This window comes from Hippoglossus stenolepis, chromosome 10 (assembly GCF_022539355.2).
Source record: "Hippoglossus stenolepis isolate QCI-W04-F060 chromosome 10, HSTE1.2, whole genome shotgun sequence".
Classification (NCBI taxonomy): domain Eukaryota; kingdom Metazoa; phylum Chordata; class Actinopteri; order Pleuronectiformes; family Pleuronectidae; genus Hippoglossus; species Hippoglossus stenolepis.
In genome coordinates this window covers 1,878,899-1,903,875 of record NC_061492.1, presented here as the reverse complement: position 1 = coordinate 1,903,875, position 24,977 = coordinate 1,878,899, and the positions used below count along the sequence as shown (strand labels likewise).

Sequence of the window (24,977 nt, the reverse complement as noted above, 5' to 3'; positions counted from 1 at the left end):
CGTACCTGAGGCTCCGTGGGGATTTTCTCGATCTTAACAGACTTTTCATCCAGGCTCCCGGTTACATCGTCCATACCATGAATGGACGGTTCAGGATGCTCTTCTTTGACCCCTTGCTCCTTGACCTCTGTTGTTCTATCCTGTGTGGTTTTCAAGAATTCTATCTTAATTTCCCTTTGACTTGACTTTACTGTTTCTTGCTCATATAAGTTAATTTCTATAAATTCTGTCTCTGTCTCATATGGTTGTAATAATTCAGAAACAACAGAAGTAGGTGGAGCCGAGTCCCTTTGAGTCACATTGTCTTGACATTCAGTTCTGATTCCTTGCAGCTTTATCTCAGTCATCACATCTGCAGCTTTCTCTGGCTCAACATCAGCAAAGGTCTTATCTTTGTTTTCTGGCACTTCTTCACTTCGGATACTTGTTTGAATCTCTATTCTTGGCTCTTGATTTCCATGCTCCTCTGTAGCTGTCTCTATATCTAGTTGCAAAATGCAGACTTCAGGCCCCGAGTGGATTTTCTCCACCTTGAGAGACTTTTCATCCATGAAATATGTCCACACTGTCGGAGGCTGCTCTTGGACACCCTGTTCCTTCACCACTTTGAGTTTTTCACTTGTGGTCTCTTCCTGATCTGGTGTCGATACTTCAGAAGCAGGTGAGGTGGGTTGAGCCATGGTGTCTGGAAATTCATTGCCGCTCTCTTGCATTTTCATCACGGTCTTCTTAACTGCAGTCTTCTCCAGCTGTGCATTAGTGGAAGTCACATCCTTGCTCTCTGGCACTGCTTCACACAGGACAACCGATTCTTTCATCAAGTCAACCTCATCCTCTTTTTCTTTTGAGACTTTTATGATTTCTTTTTTGTTTATATCAGGTTTTGTAGTCATTTGCAAAACATTCACTTCTGCCACATTGTGGCTTCGATCAATCTTAGCAGATTTTTCAAACAGGGTCCCTGGGGAACCTTGTTGCTTGTCCTCTTTGTGTCTTTCTTGTGTGAGCTTAAGCTGACTCAGAGTTTCACTTAGTTTCATTATTTCTTGCTCAGTCGGGCTTATTCCTGCCACATCCACCTCTGTATCATGAGGCTGCGCCACTGCACAAACAACAGAAGGAGGCTGAGAGGAGTCACTTCCAGCTTTTGGGTCAACTTCTTTTATGTCACGTGTCTGAGGAATTCCTATGTCGGGCATATCGAGAATCAAATATCTCCTTTGAATCTCTGCTGTATTTTTCCATAGTTTGTCAACATAATCTGCTCCATATGGTGCATCTGTAGGCTTGGAAGAAAGATGAGGTTGTGTTTCAGGCGTCTTACTCTGGTCGGTAGACTTAGTAATGGTTTGTTCTGGGGCTTTTTCAGATTTGTCTTTAGGTTCCTGTGAATCAGAGACTGCAAGTTTAGGCAAGGTACTTGAAATAGACTCCAGGGGTTCTGCATGAGATGGAGTATCCACTTTAAGTGGGTGAGTATCGGCAATCACGAAAACCTCAGATGTGCCGAGAATGATTGTGGCCAACTTTGTTTCTGAGTACTCCTGAACATCATAAGTGCCTTGAACCTGAACAGTAATCTCTGACTTCACATCCTTGTTGACTCCGGGCTTGATGTCACTGAGCTCAGATTTCTGACTTGTGGTCTTTGGTCCTTGTATCTGTTGTGAGGAAATTTGCAGAACAGGTAAAGCCTCTGGAACCATAGCAACCACTGGACTCTCAGATTCTTTCTTAGTTTGCTCAGGTTCATTGTGAGCACTTCTAATTGTGATAGAAAATGTCTCCTGACTGTCAGGCTTTTCCATGGCCTGGGTTTCCTCTTTGTGAGGAAGCTCTGGAGAAACCTTTGGATCCTTTGACTTTCTTGTGGGTGGCAGGAGCTTAACTTCTTCCACAATAGTACTTCCAGGTACTCCCACGACTACCTGTGCAGTTGAAGTAGCCTTTTCACTTTGGAGTTCTTCCCTAGATTTAGTAGACTTTGCATCAGTAGTCCCAATAATGACAGTCTCAGTTTGAGACTTCTGTACATCTGGCTCTTTTGTGATCTCTGCCACATCCTTGGTGACAACCTCTGTGAGATGTTTCGCACCCTTTGACTTTCTTTTGGTTGGAGACACCTTTTCTACAACCATTTCAGCTGGTCCTGTAACCACCTCTGGCTTCTGGCTGTCAGGATGCTCCTTTGATTTCCTCCTGCTAGGTATAACCTTTGTTTCCTCCACAATAGCAGCTTCAGTAATCAGACTCTCTGGCTTTTCCATGGCATGTGTTTCTACCTTGTGAGGAAGATCTGGAGAAACCTTTGGACCCTTTGACTTTCTTGTGGTTGGGGAAACCTTGTTTGTGGCCACACCCACCTTCTGACCCTCTGGATCTTCCACCGTCTGAGGTACCTCAGTCTCAGCAAGTTGAAGAGGAAGCTCTGAACTCTTTGGCTTTCTCCTGGGTGGTAGAAACTTACTTTTCTCCACAACAGCAGTTTCAGCAACAATATCTGTAACTGTGGGATCCTTTTCAGCTTCTTGTGTTGTTTCCTTAGGTTCCATAAATGAAATTCTATCATGGGGAGATACTTTCTCGGTTTCTGTGAAAACCTCCAGAGTCTTTGACTTCCTCCTGATCGGTATAACTTTAGTTTCTTCCACAACCTCTTTAGGTGGCTCCCTGGAAGGTTTCTGACTGTCAGGCTCTTGTTTAGTATCGGCTCCCTCCTTGGTATCTTGTTCTGGGAAGAGCGTTGGACCCTTTGATCTTCTTTTGGTTGGAGAAATTTTGAAAATGGTTTCAGTTGTTATTGAGACCTCCTGTGAAGTTGAAGAAGACTTCAGGTTGTCGGGCTCTTTCTTTCCATCTTCAGGTTCCACACGATCAGATTCCCCTTTCCTCTGCTGGTCGGTGTGTTTTTCAGGAAGGTTTGGACTCTTTGACTTTCGCTTGGGTGGTAAAACCTCAATTTGTTCTAGAACAGCAATTTCAAGTGGCTTTTCAGGCTCTTTAACCACACATGTAGAACTTTCAGCTGCCAACACTGGCTCTGGAGCAATTGAAAGACCTAGAACCTCTGACTTTCCGCTGGGTATAATAATAGTTTTGTCCATAGGAGCAGCTTCAGCTTGCTCCTTGTATGTCAAAGACATCTGGCTGTCAAGCTCGTCAGTGGGTTTTTGACTCTTTGACTTTCTTTTCTTTGGCAAGAGCTTACTTTTGTCTAGATCAGCAGCTTCAGTTGGCTCTGTGATCACCTGTGAAATCTTTGGTACAGACATAGGTTGTTTAGCATCGGTTTTCGTGATGGGCTCAGAGTCATCCTTGATCGGTGTAGGTTTTGCATCAGTAATCTCTAAAGACACTTCTGAACGTATTGCATCTTTACTGGTATCTCCGAGCTTGGCCGTGGTCCTAGCTTGTTCTGCGAGTGACTTTGTAAGGGAGCTTTCCAGGGTCTCATCCACTTTCTCTGCAACATCCTTAGACACAGGGGCAGGAATTGATGGTTTTGATACATCCAGAATAACGGTTGCTGCTGTCTCCACCTTATATTGGACAGGCTCTGTATCAGTGGTCAAAGCTTTGGTCTTTCTTCTGGATGGAACAGGTGTAGTTTCCTCCCTAACAGCAGACACAGACTTTTCATTGACCTTCTGGATGAGTCTCTGTTCCTCAACAACAGCTTTAACTTGCTCAGCTTCATCACGCTCCACTGTGACATGAATCCTTGTGTTTTTAAACTGTTGGTAGATTTGTTTTGCGCTGTCCTCTATGACATGAAGAGTCAATTTTTCCTCAAAAGACGTAGTTGTTTCTGTTAATGGACGAGTTTTTGAAGATTTCTTCTCAGGTGAGCGCTTGTTCTTTCGTGGCGGTGCCATCATTGAAGTCTTTGTCTCCTCTAGGTCAATGGACTGAATGTCATCCAGCTTTTGTTTCTTCTTGTCTTCAAGTTCCTTTAATAAACCATTAAAAAAAAAGATGTATTACTACAAAAATACACAATTTGTTGCTTTTTAAATGTAATGCAAGACATGGAAATACATTTTTATGGAAATGAAACAAAACGTTTTTGATCTAATTAAATACCTTTAAGCTCTGGGTTAGAGAACCTCGACGTGCATCTGCTTGTCTGAGTGTCTCTGAACCGTCTTTCTTCAGTTTCTCAAAAACAACTGGCCTCAGACACCCTGCTAGAAACTGCTGGTGAGAAAGCGCCTCCCGCAGGCCGACCTGCAACTTTTCACCTTCCTCTAATGTCACCTAAGAGCAGAAGGAAAAATATTAGTGTCTGTAGTGATGACAAATCTGTGTGTGAACTGTCATTCGCAAATGGATCCCACTTCCCCATGTGATCATAAATTAGCCATTTGTCCAAAATCTTGTTCCTGAAACTGGGTACTAAGAAGTGAAAGTATGAAAAGAAAGAAACCTGCACAGAAGAAATGGACTCCGATGGTTTGCTGTGATTCCACTGCTGCAGGGCTTGAACACAGTCCGTCAGACTGCGAGCTGTGTTTGTGGAGCAGGCGTCCTGATGCTCACTCAGCCGGGATTTCAGACTGTAGACAAAATTTAAATTATAATTAAGAGTCTGCAAAATTCAGGTGCAAGAATTGATTTAAAAAACATTTGTTCTGGCAGAACAAAAACAAAAAGAAAGTTATTTATGTGAAGATGTGAGTCATTATATTTAAATCAAGAAACGGAGTACAGGATGGGATGAGTCATAAATGAAAGAGATCTGTGTTTCAGAGCAGAATGACCCACTGGGGCATGTTACTGGTTTGTGAGAATAAAGGAGAACTAAATTGAAACAGAGGAAACACAGCTGAGGATTTCAAGTGGACAGATGGAGCTTCGTGTCCCCACATTGCTTCTTTACTTTATTTATTTCACATTTACATCTCACAAAAACACGTGAATCAAACAAAAAGTGGTAAATATAGTGTCGAGTATTTTGTGTATTATTTTATATTCATGACGGCTTCACTACAACAGTGAGTAAACGTCAGCAGTGGTAAAGCGGGATACCTGTCATGTTGTTGGCATAAGGATTCAACCACACTGATCGTTTCTGACGGCAGCTCATTGGTGGAAGGTGTTGACTTCACTTCCTGGTGGAGATCGTGAACTTTAACCCCCAAATCCTCCAGCGACTTCCCACAGTTCTAACAGGAGGAGACGACAAGGTCACAAATACAGGTTCGTATTCTAGATGTTTGTATTCTAGATGCACAGGTTCGTATTCTAGATGTTGCTTATTTTGTAAGAAGAGTAAACAGGAAATGGAATGAAAACCAGGGAAAGGTGATGTCATCCCACACTCAGAGAGCACATGAAGCATCTATTTTCCTCCATAGACATTTTAAGATGAGAGAATGAACTGGAGAAGAAGTAGGAACCTGAAGGCTGTGCCAGTGCTGCTGCAGCTGAGTGATGTTGTGCTGTGGTTCACTGTAGCTGAGCGCCTGGTCCAGAGAGCGGAGCTCCCACTGCAGAGCTGCAGCTCGCTCCTTCAGCTCCTGGCCCCTCTTGGCCGCCTGCTGCTCCAGCTCCTCCAGCCGGAGCTCGCAGGCCATCAGACGCTCCCTCACCTCCTGCTCCGAGGAGTCACAGAGGTCGTGGAGCTGTCTGACCTCCAGTGTTAGTGAATCCCGACCTCCGGGGGTACAGAGGCTCAGCAGCTTGTCTCTGGCAGAGTCCAGCTCCTTCATCTCTCTCTGCTCCCTGTCCACTGTCTGGAGCAAAGCCTGGAACCAGACAGGGAGGAGACACAGATTATTAAACAAATTGTACATGATTCAAACAACAATTTTTTGGCAATGGTTGGCTCCAGAAAACTTTACCAACAACACCATGAAACATGTGTATTTTATGTAAAAAAAATTTTTTATTTTGATTCTATTATTATTATAGAAATATCAAGACTCAATTACAATTCTTTGTCATAAGGCTTTAATAACAACATCTAGGAATCATTGCTGATTTTTTTTTATAAATATGTTGGGCAATTCATCTGTATCAGCCCCAAAGAAGTGTTGGTGTATCTGACCTTCAGACTGTTAGTGTTGGTGTATCTGACCTTCAGACTGTTAGTATTTATGTATCTGACCTTCAGACTGTTAGTGTTGGTGTATCTGACCTTCAGGGTGTTGACAGCACCGTGCAGACCCTGTCTGTCCTCTGGAGGAGCTCCCAGGCCTTTCACGTGCTCCCTCAGCCAGTCCTGAGCTGCTTCATGCTGCTCCACCAGCTGAGTGCACTGCCTCTCCGTCAGGATGCCCTGCTCCAGGTTAGCTTCAGCAGCCTGAAGGAAACAGCAGTTCATATTATCACAAGCCGTCAGGGCCCCTCGGCTTTGGAACAACCTACCTACCTATTATTATTGTTGTTATCATTGTCATTTGACATCAACACATGGTCATAAAGGAAATATACATTTTTGTTTGGATTTCCTGTGTGTTGTCACCACAGAGCAGTGGACTCACCGTCAGCTCCTTCAGCAGAGCAGGGATCGACTCCTCCTTCGCTGCCCCGGACGGATCGGCCCAGTCTCGGTCCTGTGTGATCTCAAACAGCTTCGCAGCCTGGTGGACGTCACGGCACAGGGAAGATCATTTAAAGCATTTGTTCCATTTTATTTTCAGCTTCTGTTGCATGTAAGCTGAAGTTTCTTTTCTTACCTTCGTACAAACGTCTGAGAGGACGGGGGCCAGGGCCGTGCTCCGGTCGAGCAGGGCCTGCGCCTGTTCCACCGCCTGCCGCCGCTCGCCCAGGCCCGGCCAGGGGAAGATGAGCGGCAGGTCGGACGTCTGCTTCTGGAGCTCGGCCAGTCGGGCCTCGGCCTGGCCTCGCTTGTGTCGACAGGACACCAGCTGCTTCACGACACCCTTCAGCTCTCTGACGGGAATCAGAAGATGATAGAGAACTTTAGAAATCACATCAACTTCAGTCTGAAGTCAGCCTCCAGAATCAAGCTCACAGTTATGTAATGTAAGAAAAATCAAATTCAAAAGTCAATAAAAACATGAGAAGAGCTTCCTGCACCTGTGAGTTTCTTCAGCAGAACGAAGGAGCGTCCTCCACTGCTCCTCGATGTCTGAGACCTTCTGCTGAACCTCCAGCTTCTTCCCCCCCTCCAGGTCTGTTTGTTCACAGAGACTCTGAGCTCGTCTCTTCAGCTCCGTCACTTGAGCCTCACCGTCCGACTTGGAGCTTAAAATGACCTAAAGACATAATCATACATTTTCTGAATTAGATAATTATTTTGAATATTCCTAGATGTTTATTTTGCTGTACATTTGTCCACTGGTGTGATTTACAATGTGTCGCAAAGAAGGAAAATCCAGGTCTGAATCTTTTCTTATTTATATCTTATATTTCACCTGTGCTGTGCTCAGCCTGTCCTCCAGCTGAGCCTGACTTCCCCGAGGGCCTTTCCCTTTGGAGTCGGCCTGGTCCTGCAGATCTTTAACCCAGCGTCTGGTACTTCCTGCCTGGGCACACAGGGCCTCCATTTCCCTGGAGAGCGAGTACTGGACCTCGGCTTTCTTCATCGTGTTCTCGGCTGTTTGAAGAACCGTCCTCCATTGCTCCTCCGAGTCTTTCACCGTCTGCTCGGCCTCTCGTCTCGTGTCCTCCTCCAGGTCCTCCTGGTCTGACAGACTCTGGCTGTGTCTCCTCAGCTCGGTCAGCTTGGAGTCGCCCTCGGGCCTGGAGCTCAGGATGGTCTGAGAGGAAGTTAGAAAGTACATTTATAAAGTTATAAACAAAAGGAAAATACAGGGGAAATGAATTCTGGATACTCTAAACTTTCAAATCACTACTGAAGTCCAAACTCATTCGGTGACACATTTATATATTAAAGAAACATATCGTGGTGGGAATCCAGTTCACCTGTGCAGTCATGATCTTCTCCTCTGGATCCATCTGAGCATCCAGAGACACCAGGCTCTGCCGCTTGTCCTGCAGCCAGGCTCTGGTGCTCTCTCTCTGGGTCTCGTACTCCCTCAGCCGGCCCTCCAGAGCACACTGCTTCTCAGCCTGATCCAGAGCCTGTTTGGCCTCCTGCAGGACTCCGGTCCACTGATCCTCAGCGTCTCTCACTCTGCTCTCAACCTCCTGTTTCTTCTGTCCCTCGAGGTCCTGTCCGCTCAGACTCAGGCCTCGTCTCTTCAGCTCCTGGAGTTTGGAGTCTCCTTCAGGTTTGGAGAGCAAAATGTCCTGGAGATAAAATACATAAGGTTGAATATGATCTGTAAAATGTACAAGATTATTGTGTGGTTGGGACATGAAGCTGCACTAACTGATACGATACCACAAGGGGGCAGAGTAACTCCAAAAACAAGTCAATACCCCACAGCATGACTTTAACACTTCCTTCACTTCCCTTTCCTGGTCTCTGTCAGCTCTTGAAGTAAAATGTCTAGAAAGAATAATACCTCTCTGCTCATTTCTCCCTGTAGTGTCAAACCCCCGGTGCCTCAGCTCACCTGTGCTGTGAGCAGCTTGTCCTCAGCCTTGGTTCTGCTGCCCAGTGAGCTCACTCGCTGTTGGAAGTCTGCGAGCCAGCGCCTGGTGTCCTGCTCATGGGCATCGAATTCTCTCAACTGAGAAGAGGAAGATACCGACGTGATGAGGCGGTTTAAAACGCTTCAGGAAGACGTGTTTGGATTGTTCAGGGATCGAAACAATCGGAATTTAAAACTATTCAATTCTATTTAAGGCCTTTTATTGATCCCAATAAAAGGCCTTAAATAAAGTTCAATTGTAAGAGATTTTAAGACTGTTTAAAGAGCCAGGACCTGCCTTCCACATAACTTTTTAAAACTGTAATAACGGTTTAACAGACACCTCTCACCTCCAGGCTCCTCCTCCCCGTCTCCTTGACGATCTGAGCGTCTGCGTCGTCCTTGATCCGATTGGCCGCCTGCAGCAGCGCCCTCCACTGCTCCTCCGTGTCTCGGACCGTCTGCTGGACGTGCAGCCTCCTGCCCTCGTCTGCGTCGCTGTGGTCACACAGGCTCTGGCCTCGCCGCCGCAGATTGTTGACCTGACAGTCGCCTTCAGGTCTGGAGCCCAAGACGCTCTGGAAAAAAGAAAAACAGCATCATATTCATTAAATAAATTAAATACAAAAACTCTTTCATTCAAACTTCTGATTATAGAATGTATAATAATAACTGGAAGAAGGTGAAAGAGTTTCGAAAAGACAAAGATGGACGACAGGACCACTCCCAAAAGTGGAGCCATAGGGTCTCGATTGCCCCCTGGTGGCTGGCTGCAGTATAGGTTATAAACACTGCCTCCTCCATGTTAGCAGATGGGACATGGACCAAACAAAAAAATCGTAAAAGACGTTAAATAAAGGTTTGTCAAATATGGTTTCTGTCGTTTCAGGTCGTTCTTATCACACTGATGTTTGTTCATATCGATATTTTGGCTTCATTTCTACATAGTGGGAGGAAGAGGAGAAGTGTCGTCCATCTTCATCTGTAGTCCAAACCTTTTTCAAAGTCAACTCATCAAAGTTCAGACCTGAGCCGTGCGACATCTCTCCTCAGGTGGCGAGAGACAACCCGCAGACTGTAACTTCTGTTGTCTGTCTCTGATCCACGACTGAGTGTCTTTACTCTGCGTGTCGAAGTCGTCTGAGAGACCTCTGAGCTCGGCCTGCCCGGCAGCCTGCAGCACCATCCTCCACTGCTGCTCCGCGTTCTCCACCAGCTGCTGCACCTCGGACCTCCTGCTCTGCTCCAGGCCGTCGCTCAGACTCTCGCCTCCTCTCTTCAGGTCCAGCACCTTCGACTCACCCTCGGGCGAAGCGCTCAAAACGGCCTGAAGGAGAAGACACAGAGATGGTGGTGTAAAGCTTTAGAAATCAGTCTGTGCAGAGAACGTCCTCCACTACATTGTGCACGTGTGATCAAGCCGGACTCACCTGTGAAACCTGTAACCTCTGCTCACACTGCATGTGACCACCGAGGGACAACAGCTTCTGCTTCTGCTCCTTCATCCAGGTCTGGGTGTCTTCACTTTGGGTTTTGAAAGAATCGAACTCTCTGTCGGACGCAGCTTCGGTCTCCGCCTTGTGGAGAGCCTCCTCTGCAGCCTTCATCACTTTCCTCCACTGCTCCTCTCCGTGTCTGACTGCGTCCTGAACCTCTCGTCTCCTGCTGTCGTCCATCGCCTGGTTGTCACACAGTCTCTGACCCTGCTGCTTCAGATCGTGGAGCTTTGACTCTCCCTCAGGTTTGGAGTTGAGAGTAGCCTGAAAACAACACACGTCTCTTTAGGTGAGCACAACAGCTGGATCCTTCCTGAAGTTATAACCCACCACACTCTAAAACAAATGATCCACACACTCTTTTAAACTCACTTGTGCGATCTGCAGCTTTTCCTCGGCCGGCATGTGTCCGCCGACAGACTGCAGGTTCTGTTCCTGGTCTCTTATCCAGGACTGGACGTTTTCACTCTGGGTTTTGAAAGCTCTCGTGTCTTTGTCCAACAGAGCTTGGGCTTCCACCTTGTTGAGAGCCTCCTCTGCCGTCTGCAGGGCGGCCGTCCACTGCTCCTCTGCTTCTCTGACCGACTGGAGGACCTGTTGTTTCCTGCTCTCGTCCAGCTCCTCCTTCTCACACAGACTCTGGCTTTGTCTTCTCAGGTTGTTCATCTTAGAGTCTCCCTCGGGTTTGGAGCTCAGGATCGTCTGGTGACACCATATGAAAAATATTTGAAAACTTGATGAATCTTAACGTCTGGGTCATTGTGGGACTTTGGGATTAAGGACCTGTTCAAATCGTTAAATCAGACTGAATCTCCACTGACCTGTGCTTTGCACTTCATCTCCTCCGTCTGGACGTCTCTGCCGGTGGAGCTGAGGGGTTGCATGAGGTCTCTGATCCAGGTCCTGGTGCTCTCAGCCTGGGTATCGAACCTGTCGCACTCCCCCTCCAGGTCACTCTGGGCCTTGGCCTGCTTCTGCAGCCGAGCCTCCAGGTTTCTGTAGCGTTGAATCAGGTTATCGCCGTCTTTCAGGAGGGTCTCAGCTCTGAAGCCTTGTCTGCGCACTGATGCTAACAGCTCACTGATGGTCTCCGCTCTACCACTGTCACATGGAGAGAAGTATATGAGGTATACGAGACACGTCGAGGGACGGACGGCTTTCTGTGTGTTGATCTAATAGTTCAGTTTCATTAAAACCAAGATCGCGTAAAGTGTGTGTCTCAAATTCTGAATCCCAAAAGAATGGTGAGCTCATCATCTACAGATTTATCAATACTGGAGTATTTGTAGGAAAATGCAGGCTTTGTTCCTCCAATTTAAATTGAATATGTTGTTGTATTTGGTGTTTTTACTCATATTCATATTATCATATAATTTCATGATGTGCACTGTTTTATCTGTACAATGTCGTTCCTCAGGACAAACCTTTGTGATAACTTTGGGATTATTACGTCTGACGGTTCAGATTTTTTAAATTCTAAACATCAGTCACATCACTAAAATGTTTTAACACCTTCACTGTATGTGTGTTATGCACAGATTTGTATTGATATCAATTTGTATATCTCATTTAACTACACGTTAAAGCTGGAGATCTGATTGTATGATTAATGTCACCTCTCATCCTGAAGCTCTTTGAGAAGTCGTCTCTGTTTGTCCGACGCCACAGACTGTTTCTCTTTGGTCTGCAGCCACTCGCGGAAGCTGTCGTGCTGCTTTTGTAAACTAGAGAACAAAACAACATGTTACTCTTACTCTCTTTTCACTGCAGGAGTGATTCATGTTAATGTGAACTGGGTCTGTTGAGGATCCGTGAGTTCACCTGGTCAGGTCACTGAGCAGTGACGCCATCTGCTGCTGCCTGTTGTGGCAGTGGGTTCTGAACGTTCCCACCTCCTCCTGCTGCTCCTTCATCCAGCCGCTGAGCTCAGAGAGCTGCTGGGGAGGAATCTGCTCTCTGCCTTTCTCCAGCTGAACTTTCATCTGATCCAGACGTCGCTCTGCATCCTTGGATTTTAAGAAAGCCTGATGCACACAAGAGAAACCGACCCATCCATCTTTATTCATATAGAAATCAGACCTAGATCACATAGATTCATGGATGTCTAAATCATCATTAAGTCGTCCACTCACGGTGAGTCTTTGCAGAGACGTCTCCACATCTGTTTTGCTCTCAGGGTTTTCGAAGCACTCGTTGACACAAAGCTGCAAATCCTGGAACCATTCCTCGAAGGACTGCCTCTCATCTGAGGAAACGTTACGACCATTTACATCAAGTAAAATGTATTAAGTGCAAATTAAAACCCAAAAGGCAAATTAAGCTTCAAGAGATGAATCACAGCCGATTCAAATCACAAACCTTTGAGCACTTTGAGCAGGCCCTTGTCCCGTTCCTCTCTCTTCAGGTGAATCATGTCCTTGGTGCGGGAGATGGCTTCTCTCAGTCGGCTGCAGTCCACAGACAGAGCTTCCAGCGCCTGGGGACTGGCCACACTGGAAACCAACCCCACCTCCTTCAACACAGCCTCGGCCTGTTGCTCCTGAGTCTCCAGATCAGTAACCAGATCCTGGTGGAGACAACATATAATGAAAATACATTTCACTTCTCTGACTGACATGTTATTTAAGCTTCTGTACGTTTCTCTATGTGTACCTGTATCTGGACCTCGACGTTTGGTCCGGAAGCATCGATCTTACTCAGAGAACACTGGACGTTCTGCACAGCTGACTGACACTCGTCGATCTTCTCAGCGAGGTGTTTCTTCACAGCTATCAGCTCCTCAAAGACGTCTGTGCAGTCGGTGAACAGCTCCTTCACCTGCTCCATCCTCTTCCTCAGCTGGGTTTCCATCACCTGCAGTGAGAGGAGGAGCAGGGTTGAAACAAACACCGTAGAAAAGGACACAAACACTGTGAAAGGAGATTTTGTAATGCTCTAACTCACCTGTAGTTCCAGCGGAGCCTCCTGACTCTGCAGCATCTCCTGGATCTCCACTGACTTCTTGTGGAAATGTTCAATGTTCTCCTCATTTGCTTGGATCTCATCCTGTAAAGCGAAGTGTAAAATAGCTGAAGGTGTCCTTCAAAATAAAAACCAGCCTTGTGAATTTCACCTCATCAAAAATCTCACCTTCATGGCAAGAACGTCTTGCTCGTTGTAGAAGGGATGGCTCGCTGCAAACAGGGCGAGCTTCGCTCCTGCCCAGTTGTCCACCTCCCCGCCGAGCATCAGCTGCTTCTCCCACAGCTCCAGTCCCACTTTGAGGTTGTCCATGCACGCGTCCGTCTTCTCTGTGACCTGAACGAGCAGCAGACAGAAAACAACAGCATTCAGTGAAGGTTGTCTGTCTGTCAGCAGGATCACACAAAATCTTTTATTTCTCATTTATTTCAGAAATCAAACATTTTAAATTGCAAACAGAAGCTAAATATCCACATGTTCCTCTCTCATTTCTCTGGAAAGCTTCGTGCACAGATTCTTACGTCCAGCCAGTTGTCCATCAGAGTGTCAGCCTCGGCTTCGTACGCAGACTCGCTGCAGTCTGGGATCGTCTTCAGTTGTGACTGCAGCTGCTTGCTAACACCTCTCATCTCCTCCATACGCTCCCTGAGACCAGTCAGCTCCTCCTTGATGTCAATGAACTGGAGAAATGTACACGTGTTAATGGGAAGTTCACCTGAACGCACAGAGAACATCAGTCTCCTTGAACAATGTGTCGGCACAATGTGTCTGCAGAAAATTGAAATGTCAGATTCAGACACAGGTATCTTGTGAACTCACCTTGGTTATACTTCTCTGCAGGTTGTCTTTGCCCATGTAGGAGGCCTGATCACCGATGGTCTGCTCCACTCTCTGCAGGGTGTTGCTCAGGTGACTCCAGCAGCTCTGAAACTTCTTCAGATTCTCCAGCAGGACGGTGTAACGCTTCTTCCTGCAAGAGGAAGAAAAGACGATTAATGTCTCAGCCTCTGTTGACCACACGTCCACTGCTTTGGGCCAAGAGGAGCATCCGTCACATGCACCTTAGCTTATTAACAGTATTGTAAGAATAGCTTTACTTTAAGAGTCAGTTTCTCCTACAAGCTTCATTAATTGTGATTTGTGTGATTTATTGCTTCTCCTGCCAAACGCACCTGTCAGAAAAACCTTTGTGAGTGTCCTTCCACTGCGTCTCCAGCTCCTGCATGAGGTGTTCTCCTCCTCCCTGTTTCTCCTGAAGTTCACGGAGGTTCTGGAGCTCGGCATGCTGGGCCTGCAGCTGGACCTCCAGATCTGACAGGGCACGAAGCCTGGGAAAGACATTATAATACATTTAAATTAGAATTACAACCATCATTGATATAACTTAAGTTGTTGCATCAGTCACACAACACACACCTGTGGTGCACTGCAGGTATGTTGGGCTCCTTCAGGCCTTGTGTTTCAATCATATCCTGCAACGTCCTCAGCTCCGCGAGCAGCGCCCTCTTCCTCAGGCCCAGGGATTTATTCTGGGTCTCCTTGACGAGCCCCTGCTGCTGAATGGCCAACCCACTGTCAGCCTCCTCCAGCCGCCTCAGCAGAGCCGTCACCATGTCCAGGCAGGAGGCCGGGACACCATCCCTGGTGACCGTCAGCCTGGCTCCCTGCAGGAGCAGATCCAGCTGAGGCGCCTTTTCTTTCAGACTGTCGATGCTCTGCCTGATCAGAGCCAGCTTGGATCGACCGTCCTGCAGTATCGTAGAATCACTGCAGGGGGCGCCTTGGACTCCGGAGATGTCTTCATCCACAGTGCGTAGTGACATGAGGAATCGGTCGAGGGCGCGGGCGGAGGCCTCACTCTTGCGAACCTGTTGTCTGAGCTGATCAAGGCTGGTTCTGTGGGTCTCGACCTCGCGGGACAGAGGGAAACAGTCCCTGGGGTCCAGATCGCTGGACTCAGGGTCCAGACGGGACAGCTGGTCCAGCTCACTCTGGATGTTCTCATCTAGTTCCTGTTGCAAAGGGAGACAAAGCACAGAGTGAGATAAGACGACAGAAGTGTGAGATTCCGTTTTCTGCCAAAGCTGAGAATGAACTCTTGTTCTTTCCAGAAAATTCTGCTATTGTCTATTAGCTTCAGACTTTTCCTTCCAACACTGTTCACTTCCTACAGATTTGAGAAGCAAAAAAACCTGTGTCTGCACAGTAGTGATCAGGGGGTGGAGCCGTGGGACCAACCAATCATGAGTCAATCTCAGCCATCAATCATACCCACTTTTATATCATCAAATAACTAAATAAAAGCAAACTTAAAAAAAGTATTTAACATATACTTTGAATTTAGTTTGATCCATGTTCTATCTGCTAACATGGAGGAGGCAGGGTTTATGACCTACACTGCAGCCAGCCACCAGGGGGCGATCAGGACGCTTTGCATTCACTTTAGGGGAGTCGTCCACTTTTAAATACGTGGTTTATGGTTGTAGTACGGTTTCATTGTTCTTAGCATACACATCCGTTATAGTCAATTATAATAATAATATCGATAATATCACGTTTGTGTGAAAGAATAAAAACAAAACACATCAGACCTTAATATCTTTCAGGATGTTGGTGTTGGCCAGTGTGAAGGCGCTGATGTCTTTGGGCTGCCTCAGGTACCGGTCCAGACGGTCGGTGAAGTCCACCATGTGGTTCTCGGTGGAGTCAACCTGTCTGAGGGCAGCGCCCAGCGAGCTGCCTCTCCTCTGGAGGTTACACTGTTGCGTGCGCCACTGCTCCTGCAGCTCCGCCTTCTCCTGCTCCAGACCGGTGTTTCCACCCAACTGGGAACACTGGGAGCACAGGTTTCCATACTCGGACCACAGGGACTCCGTCTCCTGCCTCAAGAACTGCGGGAAAAAGTGGATATTAGCATGTTGTGCTGACTAAAAATATAGAACAAGAACATTCAATCATGTGTTGCACCTGTATTTCCTGCAGACGTGTGTGTAAGCCCTTCAGCGAGATGGAGTCCGAGGGGATGTCCTTCAGGCTCTGTTCGTTTTTAGAAAGCTGGGCTTGTATGGTCCTCTTACAATTCTCATATCTGTCAAATTTAAAACAAGTAAAAAACGTCAAGCTAGACACTGAGAATCCAAATAGTATGATGTACGTTGTGTTATCAAGGCGTACCTCTCTAAAGCCTCCTTCTTGGTGATGTCCTCCTCTACTGACGTCTGCTTCTCAACCTCCCTCCTCTCCACACTGACCGTCTGCACTGTCACCTGGGAGACCTGAAAAACATGAGTAGTTTGTTATCTCTTCATTCAAACTGCTTCCAGGTATAAATGCTTATAACAAGAAAATGTGAAACGCTTGTTCCTGGAACATTGGTCTGAAAACATTCACTGGAAAAAACACGTTTTTAGAGGGGCTCTAATTGGGTTGAGTCTTGGGAATGTGAGGTTTCAAAGGGAGTGAGTCATACCTCAGCTGAGACTTGAGGTATCTCGTGCTCCTCTTGTGTGGTCACGTCCTCACTGAAGGCAACAGGGATCCTGTGAAGAGGAAACGAGGACGGTGATTCCTGCTTTTCCTTCAAAACATTTTAATCTCAATTGCGGAAAAGCCGCAAGTGGAAGATGAAAGTCTGACGTTTGAAGTTTCAAGGACTTAAATGGACAAAATGTCTCTGTTTGTATAAAAGGCAACGTAGAAACCCCCACACTCATCTTAATCTTAAAACATTCAGGTCATATTAACAATCTGCCATCACCGCCTGCTCTTCAGAAAAACATATTTGACTCTGATAACGCACCTCGGATCAGGGAGTGGTGCGTCTTGGTCTCCGCTGAACTGGTGCTGGATGGCCGCCAGCCTCTTCTCACACTCCCTCAGCTGCGTCTGGGCGAGGCGGTGAGCGTCCTCCGGGCTCAGGGTGTCGCACAACTCCTTCAGGGCCTGGAGGTGCTGCCCCGCCTGGGCAAAGCTGCCATCCACTGCAAAACAAGCCTGTTGAGAACAGTGAGCATGGTTATTACTGCTTTTACAGCCAGAGGTTTAACATTCCATCCATGCACAACGTCACAATATCATTTTTTACACTGGTGCACAATCTAATCGAATCACATTTTTTATTTATATTTTTATTATGACAGCTTGACAGATGTAGTCCAATGCAAAAGCCGACCCCAACAAATTGAACTGCACAAAAAGTGAAAGAATGCTGTTTTTATTTTAATTCTTATTGTTCTCATATAACTACGAAAAAGTTTCTTGCCCACACCCAAGATACTAAATCGTGTTGTAAGTAATTCTCGACAAACGCCAACAAAAACAGCAGTCTCTTAAAGAGGAACCAGTACAAAGTCACCAAGTCTCACCGTCACGCTCCTCGGAGGCAAACAAAGAAGGAGCAGGAAAGAAAGGTTAGGCAAGTAGAGCAGGTAAGTTTGCAGAATACCTATCCACCGAATCACACCTCCACCTTAGTTCTAGTAAATCAACTACCTGGATTTCTTTGTCTAATCGGGAGCTTAAGTGCATCTCACACTGACCAGCAGCTGAGTTAAAGTCTCTCCTTGTTACTTCAAACCGTATTTGTGGCAAAAAGCCTGAGATCTCAGCTCTCACGGCCTGGGAGACATCATGAAACAAATTCAAAATAAAACATGGGACATGTTAGGACACAGTTGTCAAAACAAGGTTTTTGTACATTTATGCTTTAAAGACATGAATGAGATCGAATATGACACATTTGTATCTTGAAGAACACGAGGAAGCCTCATTGTAACTAACACATGTGAACACACACAAACATTTCACGCATTAACAGAGTGTGTGTCCCACCTCCCACTGAGATCTGACGGACTGGGTGAAGAACTCCATGTCTCTGAGCTGTGGGGGGGTACAGAAGGCCTCCATGCCCTTGGCTGCTCTCAGGAACTCCTCCAGCAACTCTGGGTCCAAGGTCTTCAGGGTCTCCTGAAGGAGAAAGGCATATCAGGCAGTGTCAAAATGGCTCCTTGCAAACTGGTCGATTTAAAATGTTATATTTGTCATTGACACATCTGATGAGAGGAATATATGCATTTATTTAAAGTTATTAAATCATCAAACTTCTCCTGTGTATTTGCAGATTTCTGTCCAACCAGCCACTGAGTTGAAAGCAACAAACGCAGCTTCCATGAACTGGGTTCGTCGTTTAAACTACAGATCCTAGAGACTGTATATAAAGATGGACGACATGTCTCCACTCCCACTATCCAGAAATGTAGCCAAAATATCCCAGTAACTTACTTTTTCTTTCGGTCCATCCCACCCACTAACATGGAGGAGGACGTTTTTTTTTTAGTCTATGGGAGTGCTGTGTATCAGAGCAGCACTAATGAAGACCGGTATAGAATCAGGAGGAAACATCAGAAATTAGATTTACCTCTTTCACTGACACCTGTTCGGCTGATATGCGTTTGTCTCTGAAGACGTTGATGGCTTCCAGGATGTGCTCCTGCAGGCAGTGCTTAGCCTCCTCAAAGCCGTTTCTGGCCAAAGCCTGGGCCTTGGCGTAAGCCTCTGTGTAAGCCTGTGGAGGTGCCTGGGCCAGCGCCGGGGGTTTGATGAGGTCAGGTGACTCCGCCTGGGACTGAGGTAGCACATTGACCTGAGAGAGCACAATGGTTTGGGACTGTTGTGTTTTGGGCTGTGGAGGAAGTGGTTGGATCTGAGGTCTGGCCTGTGGGGGTGATTGAACCTTGGAATGTGTGCTAGGTTGGGCCTTGGGTAACGGTGGTGACTGAGCCTGAAGTTGGGGCTGTGGTGGCGGCTGTGCCTGAGGTATGGGCTGTGGCATAGATTGGGACGTGAGTTGTGTTGGTGACTGGACCTTTGTTTGAGATGGTGATTGAGTTTCAGGTTGTGGTGCTGTTTGGGCCTGTGACTTGGACTGTGGAGGGGATCCATCCTTGGGGGTGGTTGGTAACTGTACTGTGGGTTGTGTTGGCAACTGGGGCTCAGGTACAGGTTGTGGCAGTGATCCAGTCTTAGTTTGGCTTTGTGAATGAACCTTCGGTTGAGTTGGTATTTGAGTCTCAGGTTGTGGTGCTGTTTGGGGCTGTGACTTGGACTGTTGAGGTGATCCATCCTTTGGTGTGGTTGGTAACTGAACTGTGGGTTGTGGTGGCAACTGGACCTCAGGTACAGATTGTGGCAGTGATCCAGTCTTAGTTTGAGTTGTGGATTGAGCCTCTGGTTGTGGGGCTAACTGGTCAAGAGGCTTCGGCTGTGAAGGCATTTCACCTTTTGGTTGAGCTGCTGACTGAATTTTAAGCTGTGGTTGGAGCTGGGTCTGATGTTTGGGTTGTGGAGGAGGTGGCTGAGTCTGAGCTTGGGGCTTTGCTTGTACCGGTGGCTGTGTGTGAATGAGTGTTTGGGCTGAAGCCTGCAGCTTTGTTTGGACCTGGGGCTGTGAAGGAAACTGAGGATGGGTTGGATGTGGCACTTGTGATTGTTGAGGTATTTGAATTTGTGTCTGAGGATGATGCTGAGATTCAGGCTGATGTGGGACCTGTGAACATTGCTGAGAGGGAGACGGTGGATAAGGCTGGTGCTGGCGAACAGAAGTTTGCGGCTGTACTTGGCCTTGTGTCTGAACAATATTATAAGATCTCATCTGTTGTTGCATGGGACTTTGGGGCCTCATCTGGGGTTGTGTTTGAGCCAAGGCTTGGTGTTGTATTTGTGGCTGTCTTTCAGGATGAGTATATAATGGCCCCATGTGAGAATACCCAGGGGTCCTTATCTGAGGTCCTTGCTGGGGCCCAGTTTGGATCCACTGTGGTGGAACCTGAACTGTTGAATAGGCCTGAGCCTGTGAAGCTTGATCTGTTTGCTGAATGTATGATGGAGGAGTGGGATGTCTCTGCTGGTTAAAGGCTTGATTTTGTAGTTCGTGTTTGTGTGTCCACTGCTGGGATGGAGATTGTGCCTGGGGGTAACCCTGTGGAAACAGCTGAGGTTGAGCCTGAGGATGCTGGACAGATATTGGAGATGAGGCTCTGACTTGAGTCCAAGCCTGAAGCTGGCCCTGCAGGATTTGTCCTGGGAGCTGGACTGGTGGTTGAGCATGTGTAGAATACTGAGTCATAGGCTGAGAATGAACCTGAGGCTGGACAACATGTTGAGTCTGGGTTTGATGTTGAGTCAAAGATTCAGCCTGACTTGGCCAGGCCATCGACTGAATATGGGTTTTACCCTGGCCATGGGTTTGAGGATGGGCCATTGACTGAGGATGAGTTTGAGGATGGGCCTTTGGCTGAGGATGGCCATTGGATTTTGAGGATGGGCCTGTGACTGAGGATGGGCTTGAGGATGGGCCATTGACTGAGGATGGGCTTGAGGATGGGCCATGGACTGAGGATGGGCTTGAGGATGGGCCATGGACTGGGGATGGGCTTGAGGATGGGCCAGTGACTGAGGATGGGCTTGAGGATGGGCCATGGACTGGGGATGGGCTTGAAGATGGGCCTTTGGCTGAGGATGGGCCATTGACTGAGGATGAGTTTGAGGATGGGCCAGTGACTGAGGATGGGCTTGAGGATGGGCCAGTGACTGAGGATGGGCTTGAGGATGGGCCATGGACTGAGGATGGGGTTGAGGATGGGCCTTTGGCTGAGGATGGGGTTGAGGATGGCTGGGATGGGCCTTTGGCTGAGGATGGGCTTGAGGATGGGCCATGGGCTGAGGATGGGGTTGAGGATGGGCCTTTGGCTGGGGATGGGGTTGAGGATGGGCCAGTGACTGAGGATGGGCTTGAGGATGGACCTTTGGCTGAGGATGGGCTTGAGGATGGGCCAGTGACTGAGGATGGGCTTGATGGTGGCAGTGACTGAGGATGGGCTTGAGGATGGGCCATTGACTGAGGATGGGTTTGAGGATGGACCAGTGACTGAGGATGGGCTTGAGGATGGGCCAGTGACTGAGGATGGGCTTGAGGATGGGCCGTTGACTGGGCATGGATTTGAGCATCACCAATTGCTTGAGTGTGCATTTGAGGCTGGGCCTGTGTAGGTGGTCTAGGGGAGGGGGGCCTGACAGGGGCCCAAGACTGTGGATGAGTACGAAGTTGAACGTGGAATGGCACAGGAGGCTGCATTTGGCCCTGTACTGGAGCCTGCATAGGGGAAGCAGATCTGACTGGAGCCCATGTTTGCACTTGAGCTACAGGTGCACCATGGATACCGAACAGAGGTTCAGCTGGGATACATGTTTGGGACGGAGCCTGAGACTGAAGCTGTAGCTGTGTCTGTGTCTGTGTCTGTGGTTGGATCAATAACTGTGTCTTCACAGGGCCTTGGGGCGGTGGAATGACTTGTGTCTGTGACTGAATTTGGCTCATTCTGGTTTGAGACATGGTGTCCGGTGGGTGCTGGGTGTCCGTTGTAGTTTGGGACACACTTGTTGACTGTACTTGGACTATTGTCTGAGATGTAGACTGAACCATAGTTTGGGGTTGTACCTTAGATTGTGGGAGAGGTTGAGCCACAGCTACAATCTTGGATTTAGCCTTGGCATCGAAATCTGGTTGTGTCTGTTTAAAGGTAGGCTGTGGTTGTTGTGATTGTTTTAGCTTTTCCTGTTGTTGCTGATCTTGACGTTGTTCTGGCTGCTGCTGAAAAAGAATCTGAGGTTGCGGTGCTTTCTCTTTCTGCTGTTGCTGCGACTGATTAGGAGCCTTTGCATTTGCCTCAGGTTGAGACTTGGGACTTCCTGTTTGCTGAGGAACAATTTCTACTGATGGCATTTGTTTTTCTGACTTTGGCTGTGAACCTTGAGTTTGGTCCTGAGCAGAATCCTTGTCTGGGGGTTTATGCTCCCCTGAGACTGGTTTCTGTAGCCAGGGCCGGTTCTGCATGGCCTGAGTCTTCCTGCTTTTAATCTCAGTGGCGCTTATAGGGGGCTTCTGTACATGTGGCTGTTTGTTGGGCTCCAGCACCTGTTTGACTTGTGTTTCGACCTGTACACAAGTTACCACCTGCTGCTGAACTTGATATTGATGTTTTTCTATCTGTTCCTGCTTCTGCTGCTGTTGTTGTGTTGGCCGCTGCTCCTGCTGTTCCACTTTTTGTGTTTGCTGCTGCTTGAGTTCTTGCTGTTGAATTTCTTTTTCCTTTTGTCTGTTAAGCTCTTCATCTTGCTGCTGCTGCTGCGACACGAACCGTTGTTCCTGAGACTGCTGTTGTTTTGGCAAAACAGTCGTCGACCACGCTTCAGCTCGGCCCTCTGGCGGCGACTTTGTCCTGGTCTGCATCAAAGCTTGTGCATATGTGTATGGCATTGGAGGAGAAGTCGTCTTTACCTCTTTGTATTCCTGCACCACTATCTTTGGAATAAAGGTTTCATGAGACTGACGAGAAACTACGTTTGTCTCCGGCTGCTGAGTTGGTTGTCTGGTGTCCGACTGTCTCAGATGTTGAGGCTTATCTTTCGCCTGGATGAAGACTTTTGATGGAGGAGTTCCTTCTGGGGGGCTCCTGCTTCTGTCTCTTCTGGCTCCCAGGCTGCTCAGCATGCCAACAGCCTCCTGGAATTGAAATCACACATTGGAAAACCTGACATTGTCGTAATATTATGTTAATATTTTCTTTCACATAAATTTTCTTGCAAAAGTCCACTGGCCTGAGACTGAGCAACAGCTGCCCGCACTCTGTCCTGCATAGCGGAGGCATGGAGGTACCGGATGGGAGAGCTCTTCTGATTGGTCATCACCACCACCTGCAGGTCCTGTTCCTCCGTCACGACCTGGCCCTCCAGCTGCAGACCACGGGAAATCAGGGCCTGGAGGAATAAAAGGTTACTAACAGTTTGAATATTTTGCAAGGTACAGTTGCTAATTTTGAAAAAGATAATTTGTTTTAATATATATTTTATTCTCTTCTTTTTCATTTTCTTCTAACACAAGGTTCAGTTTCTTTTAAGATGGAAGTGATTTACATTATTTGTGTTTTATTTTATCTTCACTTCAAAGGGTCGTTATAAGTTCGTTCATTACCAAACCTACAAGTTCCAGTCAAGAGTTGTCTGGGTCAGTTATTTTAAATCACATGAGCATGAGTGTGTATCATTTCCTCTTGGTAGCTGCCTCATTAAAACGAACCTACATGTGCATATCATAAAGAAGTTAGAGAAGCATCAGGACATGTCTCAGATCTCTTACCCTGGCTCTTGGGTCCTGGCCCCGCTGCTGTCGCTGTGCGGCCCTCAGCAGCTGGTAAAGCTCCCTGGCCTCCGTCTCCCAGTGCAGGAGCTCCGCCAGACGACTGTCCAGACCCGACACACTGTGCTGCAGCTCCACACACACCTGCTCCGTCTCCAACAGGGTCTGGATCACCTGGCGACATTTCAACAAACAGACTTTTAGTCAGTACATATGTAGTTAAAGAGATTAAACAGACGTATGCTACAAAAAACACCTGAATGAAGGTGTTAGAAAGAAATCATTCATACGTCAGGTAAAGCAAACTTCAGCTTCTGTATCTGATCTGCTGGACATTCTAGGGAGGGGGCGAGAGCCTCCAGATCCACTTCTTTTAGCCTCCTCGTGATGAACTGAAGGGAAGAGAGCAAACAGTTCATTCTAGAGAGATACTGTCGTCATTCCCAGTAAACAACAGTGTGTATAAGGAGCAATGATTGGCTCCTACCTGTATTCTTTTTCTGTAGGTGCGCAAAGGGCCCGCCATCGCCTCCAGAGGCTCTTTGAGAATCAGAGTGGCTTCTCTGATCAGAGCCTGCGGGTCCTGGGTTCTGGTCTGGACGTCGGCGCTGGGCTCAGACACGTTGTCCTATTTTAACAGAGAGAAAACCCCAAAAACTCAATAATGTGACAGACAAAATGGGATTTCTTGCTTTTACCATATTAGCCAATCGGGCGTATTTGGTGTTTTAATGTAACTTTTAATCCTTGGTCATTGTTATTGGTATTTTAATGACACTTGTCTCCCTCATAATACCACATTGTTCTGAAGAAATAGTTTCTCTGACTGAGCCATTGATGAAAGTTGTTTTAATAACTCATTGTTATGAAAAGCCATGAGGGCTCACATTGAAAATAACCTCCACAAGAAAAGCAGAGGTGGAGCAGCACTTTCAAACTTGAGGTCACTCCCTTAAATGAACAATGGCACAATTACACCTTTAATTCCAGAGCCATGAGACATCGAGTTATCTAGATCCTGCTGTCAGTGCTCGCTAGAACAGATAAACAGAAGAAACTAGGCCAACACAGAGAAGGAAATAGACAAACAGTGTAATATAAAGAGTGGAACACAGCACAAGCTTTATCACATATATCCTCTGCAGCACTTTCATTTTAGAGAAAAATGTATTAAGTTAATTGACAACTGACCTGAAAAGCAAGTGCGTGATTCATTCATTCAACAGCAAAACAAAGTGAGTCACTGCTTCTCACTAACCAGGTTTCCCCTGTTCGCTAACTTACAAAAGTGTTTTTCTTCACGAACTCGGCCCAGTGCATGTTGAGCCGGCGCAGCTCCTCCGCCAGACTCCTGCTGGTCTGAGGGTCTGTGGACTCGATCAGGAGGTTGCCCACCTCGTTCAAGTGGGCCTGTCGGGAGCCCCACTCGGCCATAGTTTCAGACGACACCTGGAAATCACAAATACATCAATTTCAATATCGAGGTTTGTATGAAAAGGGTGTTTTGCTCTATCTTATTAGATTTCCAAATGTGTCTCCTAAAGCAGAACGGCGCTGGAGGCTGAAATAATCTCATTGGTTGAGTTGTAGTGGGTGGAGCTAGCTGTCGAACCAGCTCGTTGAATAAACACAACTTTAATCAAGAGAAAACAAGGATTAGCATCACTGCACATGTTCTACGAGGTCTTTATATGCACGGTACCGCTGGTCTGTGGCCCGGGCTCAGTGCTGCAGAGCTCTGCTCAAGCCAAGCCTGCAGGGAGCTGAGGCAGTCGCTGTACGAGTCCCAGGCGGACAGGACCCGGCCCATGGTGCTCTTGA

The 24,977-nt window shown here is 47.2% G+C and overlaps 2 protein-coding genes across 5 annotated transcripts in view; both read right to left on the bottom strand.

Annotated features, from left to right (window-relative positions):
• LOC118116641 (nesprin-2) overlaps positions 1–20,265 on the bottom strand; it is a 53,442-nt gene extending 33,177 nt beyond the window's left edge. For 3 of the 4 annotated variants that reach the window (XM_047341771.1, XM_047341772.1, XM_047341774.1), the window contains exons 1-36: positions 18,381–20,265; positions 17,795–17,929; positions 17,456–17,581; positions 16,764–16,957; positions 16,434–16,503; positions 16,139–16,239; positions 15,932–16,052; positions 15,556–15,855; positions 14,381–14,976; positions 14,137–14,292; positions 13,784–13,934; positions 13,486–13,644; positions 13,133–13,300; positions 12,947–13,048; positions 12,656–12,856; positions 12,362–12,569; positions 12,136–12,248; positions 11,825–12,027; positions 11,620–11,727; positions 10,825–11,104; positions 10,376–10,705; positions 9,938–10,267; positions 9,535–9,834; positions 8,858–9,085; positions 8,490–8,606; positions 7,894–8,220; positions 7,383–7,727; positions 7,045–7,223; positions 6,681–6,897; positions 6,486–6,584; positions 6,140–6,304; positions 5,400–5,747; positions 5,029–5,165; positions 4,427–4,556; positions 4,084–4,257; positions 6–3,950 (exon numbers count right to left, since the gene is read on the bottom strand). In XM_047341771.1, the coding sequence (XP_047197727.1) occupies positions 6–3,950; positions 4,084–4,257; positions 4,427–4,556; positions 5,029–5,165; positions 5,400–5,747; positions 6,140–6,304; positions 6,486–6,584; positions 6,681–6,897; positions 7,045–7,223; positions 7,383–7,727; positions 7,894–8,220; positions 8,490–8,606; positions 8,858–9,085; positions 9,535–9,834; positions 9,938–10,267; positions 10,376–10,705; positions 10,825–11,104; positions 11,620–11,727; positions 11,825–12,027; positions 12,136–12,248; positions 12,362–12,569; positions 12,656–12,856; positions 12,947–13,048; positions 13,133–13,300; positions 13,486–13,644; positions 13,784–13,934; positions 14,137–14,292; positions 14,381–14,976; positions 15,556–15,855; positions 15,932–16,052; positions 16,139–16,239; positions 16,434–16,503; positions 16,764–16,957; positions 17,456–17,581; positions 17,795–17,929; positions 18,381–20,222 (12,705 nt within the window). In that variant the 5' untranslated portion in view covers positions 20,223–20,265. The remainder of the gene's footprint in view (positions 1–5; positions 3,951–4,083; positions 4,258–4,426; positions 4,557–5,028; positions 5,166–5,399; positions 5,748–6,139; positions 6,305–6,485; positions 6,585–6,680; positions 6,898–7,044; positions 7,224–7,382; positions 7,728–7,893; positions 8,221–8,489; positions 8,607–8,857; positions 9,086–9,534; positions 9,835–9,937; positions 10,268–10,375; positions 10,706–10,824; positions 11,105–11,619; positions 11,728–11,824; positions 12,028–12,135; positions 12,249–12,361; positions 12,570–12,655; positions 12,857–12,946; positions 13,049–13,132; positions 13,301–13,485; positions 13,645–13,783; positions 13,935–14,136; positions 14,293–14,380; positions 14,977–15,555; positions 15,856–15,931; positions 16,053–16,138; positions 16,240–16,433; positions 16,504–16,763; positions 16,958–17,455; positions 17,582–17,794; positions 17,930–18,380) is intronic. The other variant, XM_047341773.1, reaches the window with a different exon arrangement.
• A 320-nt stretch (positions 20,266–20,585) lies between these two features.
• Positions 20,586–24,977, bottom strand: part of syne2a (spectrin repeat containing, nuclear envelope 2a) — a gene marked incomplete at its 3' end in the record, with an annotated part of 28,463 nt that continues 24,071 nt past the window's right edge. The window contains exons 17-23 of the mRNA XM_047341680.1: positions 24,859–24,977; positions 24,441–24,605; positions 23,644–23,784; positions 23,447–23,548; positions 23,157–23,330; positions 22,619–22,777; positions 20,586–22,523 (exon numbers count right to left, since the gene is read on the bottom strand). The exon at positions 24,859–24,977 is cut by the window's right edge and continues 81 nt beyond it. Coding sequence (XP_047197636.1) covers positions 20,586–22,523; positions 22,619–22,777; positions 23,157–23,330; positions 23,447–23,548; positions 23,644–23,784; positions 24,441–24,605; positions 24,859–24,977 — 2,798 coding nt within the window. The remainder of the gene's footprint in view (positions 22,524–22,618; positions 22,778–23,156; positions 23,331–23,446; positions 23,549–23,643; positions 23,785–24,440; positions 24,606–24,858) is intronic.